This window comes from Rhinoderma darwinii, chromosome 5 (assembly GCF_050947455.1).
Source record: "Rhinoderma darwinii isolate aRhiDar2 chromosome 5, aRhiDar2.hap1, whole genome shotgun sequence".
NCBI classification, from domain to species: Eukaryota; Metazoa; Chordata; class Amphibia; order Anura; family Rhinodermatidae; genus Rhinoderma; species Rhinoderma darwinii.
This window is the reverse complement of record NC_134691.1, coordinates 161964715-161987335: the sequence shown is the minus strand read 5'-3', so window position 1 is coordinate 161987335 and position 22621 is coordinate 161964715. Positions and strand designations below refer to the sequence as shown.

The 22621-nt window shown below is 40.5% G+C and overlaps 1 protein-coding gene across 3 annotated transcripts in view; it reads right to left on the bottom strand.

Moving 5' to 3' along the window:
• WRNIP1 (WRN helicase interacting protein 1) overlaps positions 1 to 22621 on the bottom strand; it is a 118365-nt gene that overhangs the window by 30682 nt on the left and 65062 nt on the right. For all 3 annotated transcript variants that reach the window (XM_075826697.1, XM_075826695.1, XM_075826696.1), the window contains exon 4: positions 3251 to 3456. In XM_075826697.1, coding sequence (XP_075682812.1) covers positions 3251 to 3456 — 206 coding nt within the window. The remainder of the gene's footprint in view (positions 1 to 3250; positions 3457 to 22621) is intronic.

Genomic DNA, 22621 nt, shown 5'->3' with positions numbered 1-22621 from the left:
TGCCATGCACGGAAGCCTCGGAGGAACAGCCTCCGGCCGTTCCTCCTCTGCTTCCTGTCAGTGTGACAGTCACGTCACAATGACAGTTAGAGTACATTACACTACGTATGTAGTGTAATGTACTCTAGCAGCGATCAAAGCTGCAAGACCAAGTGTCCCCTAGTGGGACAAGTTAAAAAAGTAAAAAAAAGTAATAAAAAGGTTTTAAAAAAAAAAGTGTAAAAATAAAAGTTATAAGTTCTATAAACACTAAATGCTTTTTTTCCTATAAGACTTTTATTATAGAAAAAAAATGAACACGTAAAAAAAGTACACATATCTGGTATCACCGCGTTCGTAACGAACCCAACTATAAAACTATGTTATTTTTCCCGCACGATGAACACCCCAAAAAAAATCAATAAAAAACTACGACAGAATCGCAATTTTTTGGGTCACCACCGCTCCCTAAATAAAGAATAAAAAGTGATCAAAAAGTCGCATGCACCCGAAAATAGTACCAATAAAAACTTCTATCCGTCCCGCAAAAAACAAGCCCTTACACAGCTTTTTTGACTAAAAAATTAAAAAATTATGGCTCTCAGAATATGGTGACACAGAATTTTTTTTTATATAAATAAGTCATTTTATTGCGCAAACGCTAAAAAAAAGGACCAAACCTATATACATATGGTATCGCCGTAATCGTACCAACCCGCAGAAGTAAAAATGTCATTTATAGCGTACGGTGAGCGCCGCAAAAAAAACAAACTAAAAAACGGTGTCAGAATTCCTGTTTTTTGCTCAGGATTGCAAAAAAATTTAATAAAAAGTGATCAAAAAAAAAATCGCATGTACCCCAAAATGGTACCAATGAAAACAACAGATTCTCCCGCAACAAATAAGCCTTCACACCACTCTATTGATGGAAAAATAAAAAAGTTATGGCTCTTGGAAAGCGGGGAGTGAAAATCTAAAATATGAAAGCAAAAAATGGATCAGTCCTGAAAGGGTTAATTCATTTCTAATGAAAAAACGTATGACAACATGTTGGGTATTTCCGTACTCGGGAGAAATTGCTTTATAAAAAAATGGTTGTTTTTTTCCTCCTTTATCATTGTGAAAATTAGAAAATGCAACATTTTAGTGGAAAAAATGTTGATATTAATTTTCGCGCCCTAATTCTAATAAACTCTGCAAAAGACCCGTGGGGTCTAAATGCTCACTATACCCCTAGAAAAATTCCTTGAAGGTTTTTCCAAAATGGGGTCACTTTTGGTGGGTTTCCACTGTTTTGGTCCCTCCAGTGCATTGCAAATGCGACATGGCACCGAAAACCATTCCAGCAAAATCATAAATCCAAATGGCGCTCCTTCCCTTCTGAGCCCTGCTGTGGGTCCAAACAGCAGTTTATTACCACATATGGGGTATTGTCGTAATCGGGAGACATTGCTTTACAAATGTTGGGGTGCATTTTCTTCGTTATTCCTTGTAAATAATAAAAATTTCTATGTTTCAGAAAAAAAGTACATTTTAATTCTTACAGACTAATTTCAATATATTTAGCGAAAAACCTGTGTGGTCAAAATGCTAACTATACCCCTAGATAAATACCTTAAGGGGTCTAGTTTTCGAAATGGGGTCGTTTATGGGGAGTTTCTATCATTCTGGCAGCTCAAAGCTTCTCCAAATGTACATTGGGGCCTAAAACATTTTCAAGCAAAATATGAGTCCTGAAAGCCTCCTGGTGTTCCCTTCCTTTGGGGCCCTGCCGTGTGTCCAAACAACACATTAGGGCCACAATGTGGGTATTTTTGAAAACAGGAGAAAGAGGGTGATAGATTTTGGGGTGTGTTTCTTCATTTTCATGGTCGCTTTACAAAGAAATCGGTCTTCAAACAAATACTTTTATGAAAAAAGTGAAATTATTATTTTTTTCACCTGATATGCATTAAATTTAGCAAAGAACTGTGGGGTCAAAATAATTACTATACCCCTAAATAAATACCTTATGGGGTCTAGTTTTCTAAATGGGGTCGTTTATGGGGAGTTTCTATCGTTCTGTCAGCTCAAAACCTCTCCAAATGTAAAGTGGGGCCTAAAACATTTTCAAGCAAAATATGAGTCCTGAAAGCCTCCGGGTGCTCCCTTCCTTTTGGGTCCTGCCGTGTGTCCAGGCAGCGCATTAGGGCCACAATGTTGGTATTTTTGAAAACAGGAGAAACAGGGTGATAGATTTTGTGGGTGTTTCTTCATTCTCATGGTCGCTTTACAAAGAAATTGGTCTTCAAACTGATACTTTTATGAAAAAAAGTGAAATTATTATTTTTTTCACCTGCTATGTATTAAATTTAGCAAAAAACTGTGGGGTCAAAATACTTACTATACCCTTAGGTAAATACCTTAAGGGGTCTAGTTTTCTAAATGGGGTCATTTGTGGGGGTTTCCACCATTCTGACACCTATGAGCCTCTGAAAACCTGGCTTGGTGCAGGAAAACAAAATGTACTTCAAAATTTATAAAATTATTATTCAATTTGTAAGTCCTCTAAATTGCTGAAAATGTATTTTATTTTTTCAAAAGTGCTGCCAAAATGGAGTAAAGAGATAGAAATATATATTTAATTTAAAAAAAATTGTACAGTATGTGTGTACATATGTGACATATTGCAGTTAAAAATAGGGGAAAATGGTAATTTTTACAAAATTTCTTCCATTTTTCTATTTTTTAATTAATTTCCGCAAATCGTATCAGTCTACTTTTACCACTAAAATAAAGTACAACATGTGACGAAAAAACAATGTCAGAATTACTTGGATATTCAAAACTTTCACAGAGTTATTCTCTGATAAAGTCAGACATACCAGATTTGACAAATCTGGCTTGGTCATTAAGGTACAAACATGCCCGGTCATTAAGGGGTTAAGTAGCTGTAATTTCAATAATTAGTTACACATGGATTAAAGTATTATGATAATAGTTAAGCAATGGTATTGCTATAACAAAACCGCCAAGAGATAACTTTACCCATATTGATGCATTAGAGATGATACACGAACCCAGTGACATGTTATTTGAATAGCTGAAAATAATTTTCTATGAAGCTATAACACAGATGCGCCTTTTTATAACCTAGATAAGGACATGTTAAGCTCTTCTTACTTGCAACGATGGGTGTCATATCCAAGCTGCTGACATGAACACCATGAACAGCAGAACATGCCTAATCACTAACACCACCTTATTAAGAAAAGTTGTTATGTTTGCTCACCAGCTCGATCATAAAGAATATGGGAGCGCTGTAAGCCTTCCTTAATGTGCTCTTCCTTTATAGTCATTCCCGGTGTTTGTGTATCTGGTCCGGCAGCAAGTCTTGACTGGACCGACAACTGCAGGCCATTCAGTCCAATTCTGGCATCGCCATCACAAAGATGTGCTAAAGTTGTTAAAGCTTTTGCTTCGATATACACGTGACATCTAAAAGAAAAATCACAAAAAACATCAAAAAGTCACATAACGTAATGCAAGAAGAATATATGCATATTAAAAGAAAAATGAATCATTTTGAAAATGTCAAAGGGCAAATTTAGATTTGCACAAAGAATAGCCACTTAAATTCCAGCATCTAAAAAGGTATGATTAGGAGATTAAAGGGGTTTTCCCGAGATAAAATGACTAAGTGTTAATGCTTCTAATTTATTAATATACATACATTTGTAATATACTTACATTTTCCAAATTGTCCCCGTTTCCAGATGCTGCCGTGGGGTACTGGACGGGTGACGTCACTCACTGGCCGCTGTGTTGATCTTCAATTCTTTTCCGGGTATACGACACGTCACTTGTGACGTGCCGTGTATGGGCTGGTTCTGTTATACAGCCCGTAACGCGCATGCGGGGTCCCTGCTGTTATCCCGAGAACAGAACCAGCCCATACACAGCACGTCACAAGTGACGTGTCGTATACCCGGAAAAGAATTGAAGATCAACACAGCGGCCAGAGAGTGACGTCACCCGATTCCCAATTACAAATGTATTTATATTAATAAATTAGAAGCATAAAAACACTCATTTTATCTCGGGAAACCCCTTTAAGGATGTGAACCTATAAAAGCAAATAGATGCAGTGTCTACAGAATAAATTATCGCATAGTAGTACTGCCTGCAGTTGTCATAAAATAGTTACACAACTAAGAACTGAACTGTAAATCCAAGTGAAATATCAGTCAACCTTTACATTCGCCATGATAAAACAGACAATAATATAGCAGGATTTTACAGAAAAGGACCAGGTTGCCGGGTTATTAGCAAGTGATGCAATGGTTGTACTCTTTTGCAATGGTTTGTCTCCACAAGTTAATAAAGCAGTCTATTATATGTAAAGTGAATTGATGCTTTTCAAAATCAAATCTTTATTTATGCACTGCAGTTTGACCCAACTATAACAAATTAAGGAGTATGATCATTTAATCTGGCTACTGAATAAGAAATTTGCCTTCCAAATATGCCGTGAGGCATTCTACATCTTCTGGGTAAACTAGTAACATTACCCATGTAGCCAAGGTTTAGGCTCGGTTTACATTAGCGTTATTGATTTTCAGTTAGGGGTTTGCATATTGGTATTATATCAGATCCCACGATGGAAACCTGATGAACCCTATTATAAGTCAAAGGTATCCATCAGGATTTGTTGTGATCCTTTCAATAGACCTGTCACAGCTCCATCAGGAACGAAAGCCATGACCCTAGTGTGACCAGAGCATAAAGACACTGGTTTGAAGTGCCCGTTTTATTTATTATATTAAGATATTTATTATAAGAGGTACAGACTATAGTCCGCTCACTGAAATTGTACTCCCAGTGGATTTTTTTCTGCTAGGTTTGCACTGATTGACTGAAGCACAGAGGATATAAAAAAATTAAAAAAAAAAAAAAAAGAAGATTCTAGCTTACTACAGGCACTTTGGCGAGCTGTTAAGCGGTACAATCTGTATGCTAGAACTAAAAGGGATTGTCCAGGAATGGGTTGTATCTGGTATTGCAACTCCGCTCCATTGAAGAGAATGGGGCTCAGGTGCAATACCACACACAACCTGTAGACTGGTGTGGTGCAGTTTTTGGAAAAAGCAACCATGTTTTTCTAATCCTGAACAACCCCTTTAAGGGTCTGTCTATGTGACATGCTCTGTTCAATTAATAGACCTAAACATTATCTTCGCCAAGTGTTCATGTGTAAGAACCCATTAAAAGATGGAAAAGCATGATCCACAAGACTATAGGGTGAGATCAGGATTCAATGATAACCTGTCAGCTCATAAGAGATGCATCTGGTCCTTTTCATAAACACTACATAAAGGAATTCTGCATTTAACCCCTTCCCGACATTTGACGTACATGTACGTCATGGAAAGTACTGACTTCCCGCATCTTGCCGTACATGTACGTCAAACGTTTGGCACCGGCTCAGAAGCTGAGCCGGTCCCATCATCACCGGATCTCAGCTGTATCTTACAGCTGACATCCGACTGTAACGGCGGGGACCGAAATTAGCTTCGATCCCCGCCATTAACCCCTTAAGTGCAGCGCTCAAACGCGATCGCTGCACTTAAGGTGTTTGCAGCTCATCGGAACCCCAGTAATGAAATTGCCGGGGTTCCGGTGGCTGCAATGGCAACCGGAGGCCTAATACTGGCCTCCCAGTCTGCCTAGCACCGAAGCCGGTCAAGATCCGCCCGGCGGCGGAGCCTGATCGGCTTCCGTAGCTGCCGGCAAGATGGCGCCGGGTCAGGAGCTGATCCGGCGTCATCAGCGGTGGAAGTCAGCTGTACTGTACAGCTGACATCCACCTGTAACGGCAGGAACCGGAGCTAGCTCCGATCCCTGCCATTAACCCCTTCGATGCAGCAATCGAAAGCGATTGCTGCATCGTAGCGGTTACAAGCAGATCGCCAGCCCTGACAGGCAATCGGGACTGGCGACTGCTGTTATGGCAACAGGAGACACAATGGTCTCCTGCTCTGCCATTACGGAAGCCGATTTAGGCCCCGCCGGGAGGCGAAGCCTAAACGGCTTGCTGTCAGTGAATGACTGACAGATCTAATACATTGCACTACATAGGTAGTGCAATGTATTAGAAAAAAAAAAAATCTGACCGTTGGACCTTCAAGTCCCCTAGTGGGACTTGAGAAAAAGTGTAAAAAAAGTATAAAAAAGTGTAAAAAAAAGTGCAAAAAATAAAAGTTTGAAAACAATAAAAGTTTCAAGTAATCAAATAACACACAATCCCCCTTTTACTCTTATCAAGTCCTTTATTATTGAAAAATAATAATAAACCATATGTATTTGGTATCGCCACGACCGTAACGACCGGAGGTATATTATTTATTGCACGCGGTGAACAGCGTAAAAAAACCCGTAAAAAACGTTACCAGAGTTTCTGTTTTTTAGTCACTTTGCCCTACAAATATTACAATAAAAAGTGATCAAAAAGTCGCACGTATCCAAAAATGGTACCTATAAAAACTATAGCTCGTCCCGCAAAAAACAAGCCCTCATACAACTCCGTCGACAAAAAAATTAAAACGTTATGGTTCTCACAACTTGGCGACAGAAAAAATACATTCTTTTTACAAAAGTAATTTTATTGTGCAAAAAGTTGTAAAACATAAAAAAGTTCTATAAATGAGGTATCGCCGGAATCGTACTGACCCGCAGAATAAAGGTAACATGTAGTTTATAATGCGTGGTGAACTCTGTATAAAAAAAAAACAAAAAAAGCTGTGCCAGAATTGCGTTTTTTGGTTTACCTGGCATCCCAAAAAATAGGATAAAAGGTGATCAAAAAGTCACATGTACCCCAAAATGGTACCAATAATAACTACAGCTCGTCCCGCAACAAACCAGCCCTCATACCGCTACGTCTATGAAAAATAAAATTAGTTATGGCTCCAATAAGTCAGGAAATAAAAAAATATGCAGTTGTGCCCGAGGAGAACATTTCTTCTGTTTCAAGAGGCGATTTATCAAGGACCTAAAATTAGGGAACCAGGAAGGGAGGGCCCAATCATATCCGATGGAAGCGACGGTGCCCGTATTATACCAGGATAATACTTTCCCAGCAAAATTCCCCAAACTACAAAGGCGCGGAGTGTGGACCAAAAGGGGGATAAGAAATGACACCATTTATCAGTGCGACACCGGCCTGTGCAGAAAGGATTGCTTCACAGCGTAACACACATCTATGGATTATTTTTATTTTTTTATACCACCTGACTATGCCCCTTATATACTCCGCCCCGCTTACATGTACCCCCACATTATAAAACACCAGCAATACTCAAACAAATATAGTACCAAGCAAAATCCGCTCTCCAAAAGCCAAATGGTGCTCCCTCGGCCCTGAACCCTACAGCGTGCCCAAACAGCAGTTTCCTTCAACATATATGGCACCGTCATACCCGTGAGAACCCTTTTAACAATTTTTGTGGTGTGTGTCTCCAGCGTCATAAGCTGGGCATGACATATTTGCCACTGAATGGCATATCTAGGGAAAAATATAAATTTTTAATTTGCACCATCCGCAGCGCATTCATTTATGGAAAAGACCTGTGGGGTGAAAATGCTCACTACACCCCTTAAATGCCTTGAGGGGTGCAGTTCCATAATGGGGTCACTTATCAGGGGTTTCTTTTTATTATTTCACATCTGAGCCTCTGCAGTTGTGAACCAATACTTTGTAAATCGCCAAATTAGGCCTCCACTCCGCATGGTACTCTTCACTTCTGAGCCCTGTCATATGTCCAGACAAAAGATTAGGGCCACATGTAGGGTGTTTCTAAAACCGGGAAACACCGCATAATAATTAGAGAGCTGTCTTGTTATGGTGGCACAAGCCGGGCACCACATATTGGCATATCTATGGAAAAAAATCCCATTTTCACTCTGCAACATTGAGCGCACACTAATTTCTACAAAACACCTGCAGGGTTAAAATGCTTACTACACCCCTTGGTAAATGCATTGAGGGGTGTAGTTTACAAAATGGGGTCACTTCTGGGGGGTTTCCACTGTTTTGGGCCCACAGGTGCCCAGAAACCAATCCAGCAACATCTGCACTCCAAATGGCGGTCCTTCCCTTCTGAGCCCTGCCGTTTGCCCAAACAGCAGTTTATGACCACATATGGGGTATTGCCGTACTCGGGAGAAATAGCTTTACAAATGTTGGGTTCTTTTTTTCCTTTAATTGTTGAGAAAATGAAAAAATTTGCGCTAAAGCTACGTCTTATTGAAGAAAAAGGACTGTTTTTATTTTCACTGCCTAATTCTAATAAATTCTATGAAACATCTGTGGGGTCAAAATGCTCACTACACCCCTAGATGCATTCTTCAAGAGGTGTAGTTTCCTAAATGGAGTCCCTTTTTGGGCGTTTTCATTGTTTTGTCCCCTCAGGGGCTTTGCAAATGTGACCTGGCCTCCGCAAATCATTCCTGCTAAATGTGATCTCAAAAAGTCAAATAGTGCTCTTTCCCTTCTAAGCCCTGCCGTGTGTCCAAACAGCCGTTTATTACCACATGTGGGGTATTGTTTTACTCGGGAGAAATTGCTTTACAAATTTTGTGGTGCTTTTTCTCCTTTAGTCCTTCTGGAAATGAGAAAAAATTAGCTAAACCTACATTTTATTTGAAAAAATGTAGATTTTCATTTTCACAGCCTACTTGCAAAAATTTCTGCAAAAAACCTGTGGGGTCAAAATGCTCACTATACCCCTAGATAATTTCCTCAAGGGGTATAGTTTCCAAAATGGGGTCACTTGTTTGGGGTTTTCACTGTTTTGTCCCCTCAGGGGCTTTGTAAATGTGACATGGCCTCCGCAAACCATTCCTGCTAAATGTGAACTCCAAAAGCCAAATGGCGCTCTTTCCCTTCTCAGCCACGCCGTGTCTCCAAACAACCGTTTATTACCACATGTGAGGTATTGTTTTACTCGGGAGAAATTGCTTTACAAATTTTGCGGTGCTTTTTCTCCTTTAGTCCTTGTGGAAATGAGAAAAAAAATCGCTAAACCTACATTTTCTTTGAAGAAATGTTGATTTTAATTTTCACGGCCTACTTCCAATAATTTCTGTAAAAAACCTGTGCGGTGAAAATGCTCACTACACCCCTAGATAATTTCCTTGAGGTGTCTAGTTTCCCAGATGGGGTCACTTTTGGGGGATTTTGACTGTTTTGGCACCGCAAGAGCCCTTCAAACCTGACATGGTGCCTAAAATATATTCTAACAAAAATAAGGCCCCAAAATCCACTAGGTGCTCCTTTGCTTCTGAGGCCGGTGTTTCAGTCCAGTAGCACGCTACGGCCACATGTGGGATATTTCCTAAAACTGCAAAAACTGGGCAACAAATATTGAGTTGCATTTCTCTGGTAAAACCTTCTGTGTTATAAAAAAAATTGTATTAAAAATGTATTTCTGCAGAAAAATATGAAATTTGTAAATTTCACCTCTACTTTGCTTTAATTCCTGTGAAATGTTTAAAGGGTTAAGACATTTTCTAAATGCTGTTTTGAATACTTTGAGGGGTGAAGTTTTTAAAATGGGGTGACTTTTTTGGGGTTTCTAATATATAAGGCCCTCAAAACCACTTCACAACTGAACTGGCCCCTGTAAAAATAGCCTTTTGAAATTTTCTTGAAAATGTGAGAAATTGCTGCTAAAGTTCTAAGCCTTGTGAGGTCATAGAAAAATAAAAGGATGTTCAAAAAACGATGCCAATCTAAAGTAGACATATGGGGGATGTTAATTAGCAACAATTTTGTGTATTATAACTGCCTGTCTTACAAGCAGATACATTTAAATTGAGAAAAATGCTAATTTTTGCAATTTTTCGCTAAATTTTGGTGTTTTTCACAATTAAATACTGAACATATCGAGCAAATTTTGCCAGTAACATAAAGTCCAATGTGTCACGAGAAAACAATCTCAGAATCGCTTGGATAGGTGAAAGCATTCCGGAGTTATTACCACATAAAGTGACACATGTCAGATTTGAAAAATGAGGCTCTGTCAGGAAGGTCAAAAGTGGCTAAAGAGGGAAGGGGTTAAAGTGCTTAATCTTGTATGAGTGCTAATGCCAGGTGGAAGAGTCTGCTTTCATCTGCATACTATCCTACTATTGGGAAACCAACACAAGTTAGGAGAGGAAACATACTTAAGCAATGTCCTTTCTTAACCACAACACAAAGAACATCTAGTGGATGGAAAGTCTCATGTGCGTCACTGCAGAAAGACAGAAATATCAAATATAACGACAGTCTGCGTGGTCACTGAGGGGAGAATCTAAAAGCAGTAGTCAACACAAATTAAAAGATCCAGAAAAGCGGCAACTGGAAAAGATACATTATGTGACCTTACTACAACATAAATAAGAAATCTAGCATGGTAACCGACAAATCTTTCATTTTTAAAGTAAGTTATGTCAACTGGAGTCTTACTCAAATATATGAAAGTCACTATCGCACTAAAACTTGTCCTTGAGGCATCATTGAGAAATATGGTTTACTTTTAAACACTTATTTAAGGCCCAATGCACACGAACGTGCTTTTGCGGCCGCAATTCCCCCAAAAATCCACGGGAGAATTGCGGCCCCATTCAGTCCTATGGGGTAATGAGCACGACCGTGGATTCCACAGTCCGTGCATGGCCGATGAGCACGGACGCAGAAAGAACAGGCATGCCTTATTACGACCGTGTTCTGCGGTCCAGACTCATAGCACATAATGGCCGCGGCCATGTGCACGGCCCGCGATTTTCGGGCGGCTTGCGGGTGACACTCCGCCCCGGCCGACCCGAAAGTCACGGCCGTGCACAAGGCTACGGTGGTGTGCATGAGACCTAATAGTTACCAGTTAGATTTTTTCATGGACTAAAATATGCTATAAGGCCTCTTTCAAGCAGTTTTTTTTCTTTTTACTTTTAAAAAGCATGTTAACAGGTTCCCGACTGCAGGCCGTAAATATACGGCCAGCGGTCAGGGTCTCTAAAGTCCGCCGTATAGACTATTTACGGCGGCACTTCAGAGACTGTGCACGCGCGATCGCGTGCACACAGCTCTGTGCCCTGGCTGTTGCTAACAGCCATGGGCACTGGGCAGAATGTCAGGGGTCAATCTTTTGGCCCCTGAACATGTGATCGCTGTGACAACCAATCACAGCGATCACATGCATTTCTGCATAGAAAACAGTGTGCACGCGATCGCGTGCACACAGCCCTGTGCCCACGCTGTTACCAACAGCTCTGGGCACTGGGCAGAGTATCAGGGACCAATCTGATGGTCCCTGAACATGTGGTCGCTGTGAAAACCTATCACAGCGACCACATTTGTTTTATTTTGACTTTTCTGGCAGTAAATCTCCTGCCTCTTTTCTTCTCCTCAAACATTGTTTCAGTTTGAGGAGAAGAAGAGACTCGGGAGAATTGCTGCCAGAAGATTACAGTTACAGTTACACAAAAAATACAGTTACACTCTAAAACATTCTCTGTATAGATAGATTTCTATCTATCTATACAATCTATCTATCCATCTATCTTTTTTTCTATCTATCTACCTTTCTTTCTTTTATTCTATTAGAATAGGCAGGTAGGGAGTATATAATTATATATATATCCACATATATATAATATATATAGCAATAGCGGTTTATTTTTTTGTTAGCGGTAGTGTAGATATATATAGCAGTTAGTTTGTGTGTTTTATATAAAAAAAAAAAAAACAATTTGTTTAGTTAGTGTTAGTGTTAGTTACGTTATGGCGAGGAAGTTGTTTAGCGCCGAGGAGGAATACGCCATGCTGTGGTCTGAGTCGGAGACCGCATCAGAGATGGCGTCCGAGATGGAACCTGTTTTAGGTAGTGACGATGACAGCGTCACTTCAGGTTCATCTTCAGGGGACGTTGTCCCTGATGCAGTTGAAACTGCAGAACTTGAAAGCGCAGGGCCAAGTAGCGCTGTAGCACGGGACAGCCTGGTCCCTTCAGTCCAGGCTCTTGTATGAGCACCTGCCCCATCTTTTGGGCCTAGAATCCACGGATTTACTGCCACTCCTGGCATAACCGTGGACAATACAAATTTTGTCCAAATGGATTACTTCCATTTATTTATAACGGACGACATCCTAAATCAGATTGTCCACGAAACAAATTTATATGCCACTCAATATATAAGGCAGAAACCTTCATCCACCCATGCCAGAGATTGGACGCCCACCAATTTGCTGGAATTAAAAAAAAATTTGGGGCTCACCCTAAATATGGGTATTGTCAAAAAGCCCTCCATTAGGTCTTACTGGTCAACAAGACCCGCCCAAGCCACCCCAGTATATTCTGCAGTAATGCCCAGGTCTCGTTATGAGACAATAATGAGGTTCCTCCACTTCAATGACAACGCACAGGCCCCCCCCAAGTACAGATGCAAACCGGGATCGGTTGTTCAAAATAAGACCGCTAATAAATTCCCTGAATAATTTATTTCTGCAACTCTACACCCCTGAGCAGAATGCAAGTGTGGACGAATCCCTCCTCAACTTTCATGGCAGACTTAGCTTTCGCCAATATCTACCTTCCAAAAGGGCAAGATATGGCGTTAAGCTCTACAAATTGTGTGAAAGCGGGTCAGGATATACCACCGCCTTCAGAATTTATGAAGGGCGGGACCGCACAATAAATGTTCCTGGATGCCCCCCTGATCTTTCCACCAGCAGTAAGATCGTGTGGGAGATAATGCAGCCTCTGCTTCACAAGGGGTACCACCTGTACTGTGATAATTTTTATTCGAGTGTGCCCCTGTTTAGGCATTTGCATGCTGCAAGGACTGGGGCATGTGGTACAATGCGCAAAAACAGAATTGGTTTTCCACAGCAATTAGTGGGGAAGCGCATGGTAAAGGGGGACTCCTGTGCTTATGCATCTGAAGAATTGCTGGCGGTCAAGTTCAGGGATCGCAAAGATGTGTATGTGCTAAGCACGATTCATACCGCAGGAACAGTGGCAGTGAGGGAAAGGGGGGCAACATCGGACAAGCACAAACCAGTGAGCGTGTCCGAATATAACAAGTACATGGGGGGGGGTGGATTTAAGCGACCAGGTTTTACAGCCCTATTTAGTGAAGCGAAAAACAAAAAACCTGGTACAAAAAAGGTGGCCATTTATTTGTTACAGGTGGCCATCCACAACTCATTTGTGCTCTACAAAAACAACAGAGGCAGAGACACATACCTGGATTTCCAGGAAAAAATTATTGAAGGCCTCATTTTTGATGTTCAGGACACCCGAGAATGCCCACAGTCTGAGGATGTCACGCGACTGACTGAAAGACACTTCATCAGTCGGATTCCCCCAACACCAACCAGAAGCAACCCTCAGAAAAAGTGCCGCGTCTGCAGAAAAGACGGGCACCGCAAAGATTCCCGATATTTCTGTCCCTCATGTCCCTCACAACCAGGCCTGTGCATTGAGCCATGTTTTAAAAAATACCACACTGTTCTGAATTATTAGATTTTAGTTAATTCGTTGAAAATATATTTGCCCTACATTACGTTTTTATTTTTCCCCTGATTTGACTACAAGGGTGAGGGAGGGAATGGGTGGGGGGTGGATGTCATGTTTGCATATTCTCTAAAGTTCATCTGCTGGAGAGCTCCATTTGCATAAACCTGCAATTTCTTATTTTAGAAAACCCCAAAAAATAAATTCCCATTATACCCCTAGATGAATATTTTGGGATTTCTGCTTCAAGAGCAGATATTTTGGACGTGTTATAGAAACTCTGTTGAGTTTTGTAAAACCAGCTTTGAAAAAAAGCGATTTGTGAAATAAGCTTCTTCTATCGTCCGCCCTCCTACTTCTCTATGTGATAATAAGGCACAAATATTTGGTATCCCCATGCACGGCAGAAGTGGAAGAATGTGAAAGGAGATGAATTTTGGCCGTGGTCTATGCCGTGTGTGAAAAATGCTGGTATAAACTGACGCATTTGCTAAAAAACTGCTAATTTTATTTTGATCCATCTTATTCAAGAAACTTTCAGAAGAAAACTGGACTGTCTAAAAATATGATAAACCCCTTGAAGGAAACCTTGTGGGGTCTACTTGCGTGAATGAAGTAATTTATGGGGTGATTCTAATCTTTCAGCAGCATTAGGCCCCCCAGAAAACAGTATGCGGCTATAAAATCAAGTGCAGAATTCCTGGACCGAAAAGGCCAAAAAGCCTCCTTTTATGCCAAGCCCTGGCACATGCCCGTGAATAAAGCACACATATTTGGTATCCCCATGCACGGGAGAAGTGGAAGAATGTGAAATGCAATGAATTTTGTCCGTGGTCCATTTTGTGTGTGAAAAAGCTAGCATAAACTGACGCATTTGTTAAAAAAAAAGGTAATTTTATTTTGTTCCATCTTATTCAAGAAACTTTCAGAAGAAAACTGGACTGTCTAAAAATATGATAAACCCCCTGAAGGAAACCTTGTGGGGTCTACTTGTGTGAATGAAGTAATTTATGGGGTAATTCTAATGTTTCAGCAGCATTAGGCCCCCCAGAAAACAGTATGCGGCTATAAAATCAAATGCAGAATTCCTGGACCGAAAAGCCTCCTTTTATGCCAAGCCCTGGCACATGCCCGCACAGTGAATAAGGCACACATATTTGGTATCCCCATGCACGGCAGAAGTGGAAGAATGTGAAAGGAGATGAATTTTGTCCGTGGTCTATACCGTGTGTGAAAAATACTAGCCTAAACTGACGCATTTGCTAAAAAATAGCTGATTTTTTTTTGTTCCATCTTATTCAAGAAACTTTCAGAAGAAAACTGGACTTGCTAAAAATATGATAAACCCCTTGAAGGAAACCTTGTGGGGTCTACTTGTGTGAATGAAGTCATTTATGGGGTGTTTCTAATGTTTCAGCAGCATTAGGCCCCCCAGAAAACAGTATGCGGCTATAAAATCAAATGCAGAATTCCTGGACCGAAAAGCCTCCTTTTATGCCAAGCCCTGGCACATGCCCGCACAGTGAATAAGGCTCACATATTTGGTATGCACGGGAGAAGTGGAAGAATGTGAAAGGAGATTCATTTTGTCCGTGGTCCATACCATGTGTGAAAAATGCTAGCATAAACTGACGCAATTGCTAAATTCTTGCATTTTTTTCCAATTTTGCCCACTTTAGAGAAAAAAATAAAAATGATATATACTGACAAATGCCACTAAAACAAAGCCCTATCTGTCCTTTAAAAAGAGTGTAAAATTCAAAGATGAACTTTATTCACCTGCTGAGTTATAGTCATGTAAAGAAGCGCATAGCAAAATTGTGAAATTTGCTCTGGTCATTTAGCTGTAAAACAGCCTAGTCCTTAACCGGTTAAAGAAAATAGTTTGAAGCATTTTTCTTAATGCGTTTTTTTTTTTACAAGCATTTTTAGTGGATGATTGGTCAACCAATATGGATTTATATTTCTCTACATATTGTATAAAAAAAAATTAGCAAGCTATTAATTACACCTAAATGCATAGCTAGAAGCTCTTGGGCCCAAAAGCAAAAGTGTAAGGCCCTGTTCACAGTTTTTTTGGCACCGGTTGACGTGAAAACTGCGTCGGAATCCGTGCCAAAAAAGGCCGAAATCGGCCCACATTAATTACAATGGCAGGTTTGGGTTTTTTCCCCCAGAGAGAAAACAATGGGAGGCAGGAAAAACCGGCGGTGCTCGTTTCCAAGCTATTTTTACCCGCCGTCCTTGAATTAGCTTAAATGGCTGTGGGTGAAAAAGGCAAAAAAAGCGCATGCAGTTCAAAGTCTGCCTCAAAAAGGGCCTAAGGCTGGGTTCACACAACCTATTTTCAGGCGTAAACGAGGCGTATTATGCCTCGTTTTACGTCTGAAAATAAGGCTACAATACGTCTGCAAACATCTGCCCATTCATTTGAATGGGTTTGCCGACGTACTGTGCAGACAACCTGTAATTTACGTGTCGTCGTTTGACAGCTGTCAAACGACGACGCGTAAATTGACTGCCTCGGCAAAGAAGTGCAAGACACTTCTTTCAGACGTAATTTGAGCCGTTCTTCATTTAACTCAATGAAGAACAGCTCAAGATTAATGAGCGTCACAGACGCCTCGTAAATTACGAGGAGGAGCATTTACGTGTGAAACAAGGCAGCTGTAAACAGTCTGTCTTTTCACACGTAAATGCCTCTCATCGTGTGAACATACCCTAACACCTACCATGTGCCATTGATAATATTGGTGTCTTTGTCTGGGCCTGGGCACAAATGCTATAGCTATGCAACTGGTTATTCTTATTTCTGTGCAAGTATGGCGATAACCAATATGGCCACCAATATAGCACATCATGGGATATCCCCTAGTTTTCCCTAGAGGGATTATCCGGGGACCAAAAATTGCTTTAGGTTTATATTTTTATGTGAAAAAAAGTCACTTCTTAATCTTACCAAAAACCATGTAAACAGAATTACAGCTCCAATTTCTCATTAATGTTTACAGGTATTAGCCCCTTAACCCGTTAGTGACCGCCAATACGCCTTTTCAGGGCAGCCACTAACGGGCTTTATTCTGATGCATAAGCCTTTGCGTGGCGCTGCATCAGAATAAATAAACAAACAGAGCAGGGAGCCGTTAAATGTCCCTGCTCTCAGCTACCAGAGGCAGCTGAGAGCTGGGGGCGTCCCTGCTCGAACGTGTGAGATCGATATCAGTATCGACCTCACCCGTTTAACCCCTCAGATGCGGCGCTCAATAGCGTGCGCCACATCTGAGTGGTTTTGGAGAGAGGGAGCTCCCTCTCATCCCACTGACACCCAGCGATTAGATCGCCGAGTGTCTGTCTCCCCAATGGCAGCCAGCGGCCTAATAAAGGCCCCCAGGTCTGCCTGTAGTGAATGCCTGCTAGGTCAGGCCGGAGGCAAGACCTAGCAAATGCCTGTCCGTTTTAAACGGACAGGCAGTAATACACTGCAATACAAAAGTATTGCAGTGTATTATAAAAGCGATCGGAGTGAAAAAAAAATATGAACACACTTTTTCCCCTTACAAACTGCTTTACTATTAAAAAACCAAAATAAAAAGTAAAAAAGTATTTTTGGTATCGCCGCGTCCGTAACGACCCCGACTATAAAGCCATTACATTATTTAACCCGCACAGTGAACGCCGTAAAAAAATAAAAAACAATGGAAAAATTGCTGTTTTCGGTGAACCCAGACTTAAAAAAAGCGCAGTGTGATAAAAAGTGATCAAAAAGTCGCATCTACTCCAAAACGGTACCAATAAAAACTACAAGTCGTAGCGCAAAAAAAAAAAACCCTCATACAGCCCTCTGCAGAACATTAAAAAAAAGTTATTGCTCTGCAAATATGGAGACACAAATAATTTTGAAAAAAAAAAAAAAAGGGTTTTTACGGTGTAAAAGTAGTAAAACATACAAAATCTATACACATTTGGTATCGTTGCAATCATAACAACCCTCTGAATAAAGTTATTGTGTTATTTATACAACATGGTAAATGGCGTAGATTTAGGACGCCACAAAAGTGTGGCAAAATTTCTGTTTTTTTTCTATTTCCCCCCCAAAAAAAGTTAATCTATAAATAATATGTACCTCAAAATACAACTTGTCCCGCAAAAAACAAGACCTTATACAGCTATGTCGACGCAAGAATAAAAAAATAAAAAAAAGTTAGAGCTCTTGGAATGCGACTATGGAAAAACGTAAAAAACACCTTGGTCATTAAGGTTGAAAATAGGCTGGTCATTAAAGGAACAGTGTCATCACAAATTATTTTTTTATATGTTAAAGATGTTAGTGCTTTATTAAAAACGTTTATATTCATTTGTGTGTTTGTGTTTTACTTTTTCTTATTTTTACACTTTTTCTTCCCTATGGGGGCTGCCATTTTTTGTTCCATTTCTGTCTGTGTCGATTAACGACACATACAGACATGGAATACGGCAGCCCCAGTCCCATAGGGACTGCGAACAGCTCCCGTCCCATTCACTTGTGTGTACGGCGTCTGTGTGGGAACTGCGCATGCGCCGCTCCCACACAGTCCAATTCGAAATTGGCGCCGTCCGGCGCCATTTTCCTGTGGACCGGAAGTCGCGGCCGGACAGTAATATTACTACTTCCGGTCGCGGCTTCCGGATTTGTGCACTTGGACCAGCGGCAGCAAACGGAGTGGACGGGCCGGAGGGAGCCGCGGCGGCAGGAGCAGGTAAGAGATTTCAATGTATGTTCGTGTTTGTGTGTGTTTACTACTGTATGTAAACCTACTACACTGTGTGTTAGCTCAAAAAATGGCGACACAGTGTAGGAGGTTACACCGTTCAAACCCCTCGTTTATCCCGGCACTAGCCAGGATAAAGGAGGGGGGGATGATGAGAGCTCACTAGAGCGAGGGCTTTTAACCCAATGTTGCAATGCTGCAATTTTGGGAATAGCTCCATCTAGTGACCAAAAATGGGTAGTATTATAAATTAGAATTAATTTATAATATTTCCTAACTCGTGAAAAAAATAAAAAAAATTTGAACAATGTTTAATCACCCACACACTGTTTTTTTAAAAAATTAAACAACATGTTTTTCTGGCAACACATTCCCTTTAAGGGTTTTTTTACTTTCCTCGGAAAGCCGAGCGAACGGTGTAAAGGCTCAATAGAAATCCTATGAGTCCGTAAAATGCTCGAGGAAAGCCGATCAGAAACGAAGCTGCACAGCGTTTCTGCTGCTTCATTTTAGCGATCTGTGGGGGTCTCAGTGCTCAAACCCTACTAGTCAAAACTTCGAACATGTCACTATGACACGTCAAAAGTTTAGATAACTTTTCTGGTTTAAGTTTATTGTATACCTGAAAAATAGGTTAACACTAGAAAAAGCATAGTTGAAGTTACAATTATAGATTAAACCTACAGATGCATGGACAAATGTTGTTAAAACAATCTGCCAGTTTTCACCTCTTGTAGGTGGCATAATTAGTCTCTTAAATAAACAAGAAAAAAAACAAAGCCCCAGTAGCCATGAACCAAATGGCCGAATGGTGCTTAAAGGGGTTGTCCAGGGAAAAAAAAAATTCTACAAAATGTCCCTCAGCCTTAATTTGCCTTCCCTAATACCCCCTATTAACCCCTTAATGACCAAGCCAGATTTGTTAAATCTGGTAAGTCTGACTTTATCAGAGAATAACTCTGAGAAAGTTTTGAATATCCAAGTAATTCTGACATTGTTTTTCTGTCACATGTTGTACTTTATTTTAGTGGTAAAAGTAGACTGATAAGAATTGCGGAAATTAATGAAAAAATAGAAAAATTGAAGAAATTTTGTAAAAATAATCATTTTTCCCTATTTTTAACTGCAATATGTCCCATATGTACACACATACTGTACAATTTTTTTTATTAAATATATATTTCCATCGCTTTACTCTATTTTGGCAGCACTTTTGAAAAAAAAAAAATTTTTTTTGGAGCAATTTAGAAGACTTACAAGTTTAGTAATGATTTTATAACTTTTGAAGTACATTTTGTTTTCCTGCACCAAGCCAGGTTTTCAGAGGCTCATAGGTGTCAGAATGGTGGAAACCCCCCACAAGTGACACCATTTTGAAAACTACACCCCTTAAGGTATTTATTAAGGGGTGTTTTAAGTATTTTGACCCCACAGTTTTTTTGTAAGAATTCATGCAAAGCAGGCGTAAAAAAATATAATTTCACTTTTTTCATAAAAGTATCACTTTGAAGACCGATTTCGTTGTAAAGCGACCATGAGAATGAAGAAATGCACCCCAAAATCTATCACCCTGTTTCTCCTGTTTTCAAAAACGCCCACATTGTGACCCTAATGCGTTGCCTGGACACACGGCAGGGCCCGAAAGGAAGGGAACACCCGGAGGCATTCAGGTCTCATTTTTGCTTGAAAATGTTTTAGGCCCCACTGTACATTTGGAGAGGTTTTGAACTACCAGAACGATAGAAACTCCCCATAAATGACCCCATTTAGAAAACTAGACACCTTAAGGTATTTATCTAGGGGTGTAGTGAGTATTTTGACCCCACAGTTTTTTGCTAAATTGAATGCATAGCAGGTGAAATAAAATAAAAAAAACACTTTTTATATAAAAGTATCACTTTGAAGACCGATTTCTTTGTAAAGCGACCATCAGAATGAAGAAACACACCCCAAAATCTATCACCCTGTTTCTCCTGTTTTCAAAAACGCCCACATTGTGACCCTAATGCGTTGCCTGGACACACGGCAGGGCCCGAAAGGAAGGGAACACCCGGAGGCATTCAGGTCTCATTTTTGCTTGAAAATGTTTTAGGCCCCACTGTACATTTGGAGAGGTTTTGAACTACCAGAACGATAGAAACTCCCCATAAATGACCCCATTTAGAAAACTAGACACCTTAAGGTATTTATCTAGGGGTGTAGTGAGTATTTTGACCCCACAGTTTTTTGCTAAATTGAATGCATAGCAGGTGAAATAAAATAAAAAAAACACTTTTTATATAAAAGTATCACTTTGAAGACCGATTTCTTTGTAAAGCGACCATCAGAATGAAGAAACACACCCCAAAATCTATCACCCTGTTTCTCCTGTTTTCAAAAATGCCCACATTGTAACCCTAATGCGTTGCCTGGACACACGGCAGGGCACGAAAGGGAGGTAGCACACGAAGACTTTCAGGACACACATTTTGCTTGAAAATGTTTCAGGTCCCATTACACATTTATAGAGGCACTGAGCTGCCAAAAAGATAGAAACTCCCCATAAATGACCCCATTTTTAAAACTAGACCGCTTAAGGTATGCATCTAGGTGTGTACTAAGTATTTTGACCCCACAGTTTTCGCAGGAATTAATGCAAAGTAGGTGGAAAGAAAAATTTTCTTCACTTTTTTTCACAAATGTGTCATTTTAAGGTCAGATTTCTTGTACAGAGGACATGAGAATAAGAAAATGCACCAGAAAATGTATCACCCTGTTTCTCCTGTGTTCAAAAATATCCCCATTGTGACCCTAATGTGTTTCCTGGACACACGGCAGGACCCAAAAGGAAGGGAGCACCCGGAGGCTTTCAGGACACACATTTTGCTTTGAAAATGGGAGGATTCTACTTTGCTAGATTGAGAAATATATGTCCCTAACAGTTTCTACACCCTATGACTATGTCGTGCTAAGAAAGCAGCTGTCCTGAAATCATGTCAGTCCATAGACATTATGTATATCAACCCGCTCTGATATATAGTAAGTTAGAGTGGGAAAATGTATTAAACTGTTGGCGGAAAAAGGCAATATATCCAAAAAAAAGGAGGAAGAATGTATCCAGCTATATGGAAAACTAGAGCATGTTCACAGGATGAAAGAAAACTTGTAGGGCTGTAATGACTTTATTATTCAAAGTGACTGGTCATACAACGTCTCTTTAGCTCCATCAATCCCTATATAAGGGACGAAAGTGCTAAGTGACGCGGTACACCATAACAAGCCCCTGCCCGGCAAGGTAGGAACCTCCATGTGCACAAAACAACCAATCACCTGTAGAATATATAAAGGGGCAGTGTCCCACACCGTATGTATAGATACAGTAAAGGACCACTACTCCCCAAATTAATGTCGCTATTTCTAGAAGTATTGTCGGGTGTAAGAGGTCCACCAAAAACCCGAACAAAACTGTAATAAAGCCCATAGTGTATTGATAAGGACAAAACAGGGACTTATGCATAGACCAGGGTTGGAAGGACAAGCGGAACAATAATATCGTGACTCACTTCGCTGTCCTCGTTTGGACTACTCTCTGGTCTGCAGATTGAAATAGGAGATCTTCAATCACTTTCTCCTGAAATTCAAAGAATGTCGCCCTGCCTGCTGATTTTTTGTACAGGACAAATGCGTTCTGCATCGCAACCTGAATTTGTTATAGCCGATGACACACACAGGCTTTTGTCTATCTGCAGAGGCCCCACGTTCTCTAATAGTTGCTGTTGCACTTGAATGGACAGTGCTGATCATGTAGACGTCCTTGCGGTCACGAAATTTTAACAGCCGGCCGACCCGAAAATCACGGCCGTGCACACGGCTACGATCGTGTGCATGAGGCCTAACAGCGTACCCTAAAAAGAAAGTAGTTTATAGTACGATTCTTAGTATATACAGTAAATATATTTATATATATATACACACTATAAAATACTGAAAAAAAATTGTTTTTTTTTAATAAACTGTGTAAGGGACAAGTGATTTTGTGAGGGGACACTGACACACTTGTATCTGTTTCTCTCCACAGCTAGAACAGTGAGGAGAAACAGATACATGTGTTTACTTTTATTTTACTGTAGTGATCTCTATGTTTGGATCTCATAGTGATCACAAAAGATCAGGAACCAATACTATTGGCTCCTGATCACTGCTCTAAGAACGAGCTGGTAGCAACAGCTCGTTCTTAGAGCAGGAGCTGTCATTTAGACACTCCCGGAGGCTCTGTACGCAGTAACAGCATGTGACCGCTGTGATTGGCTGTCACAGCGGTCACGTGCTGTTACGACGAAATCGGCAGGTCCTGATGGCTGCACTAAGAACCGGACC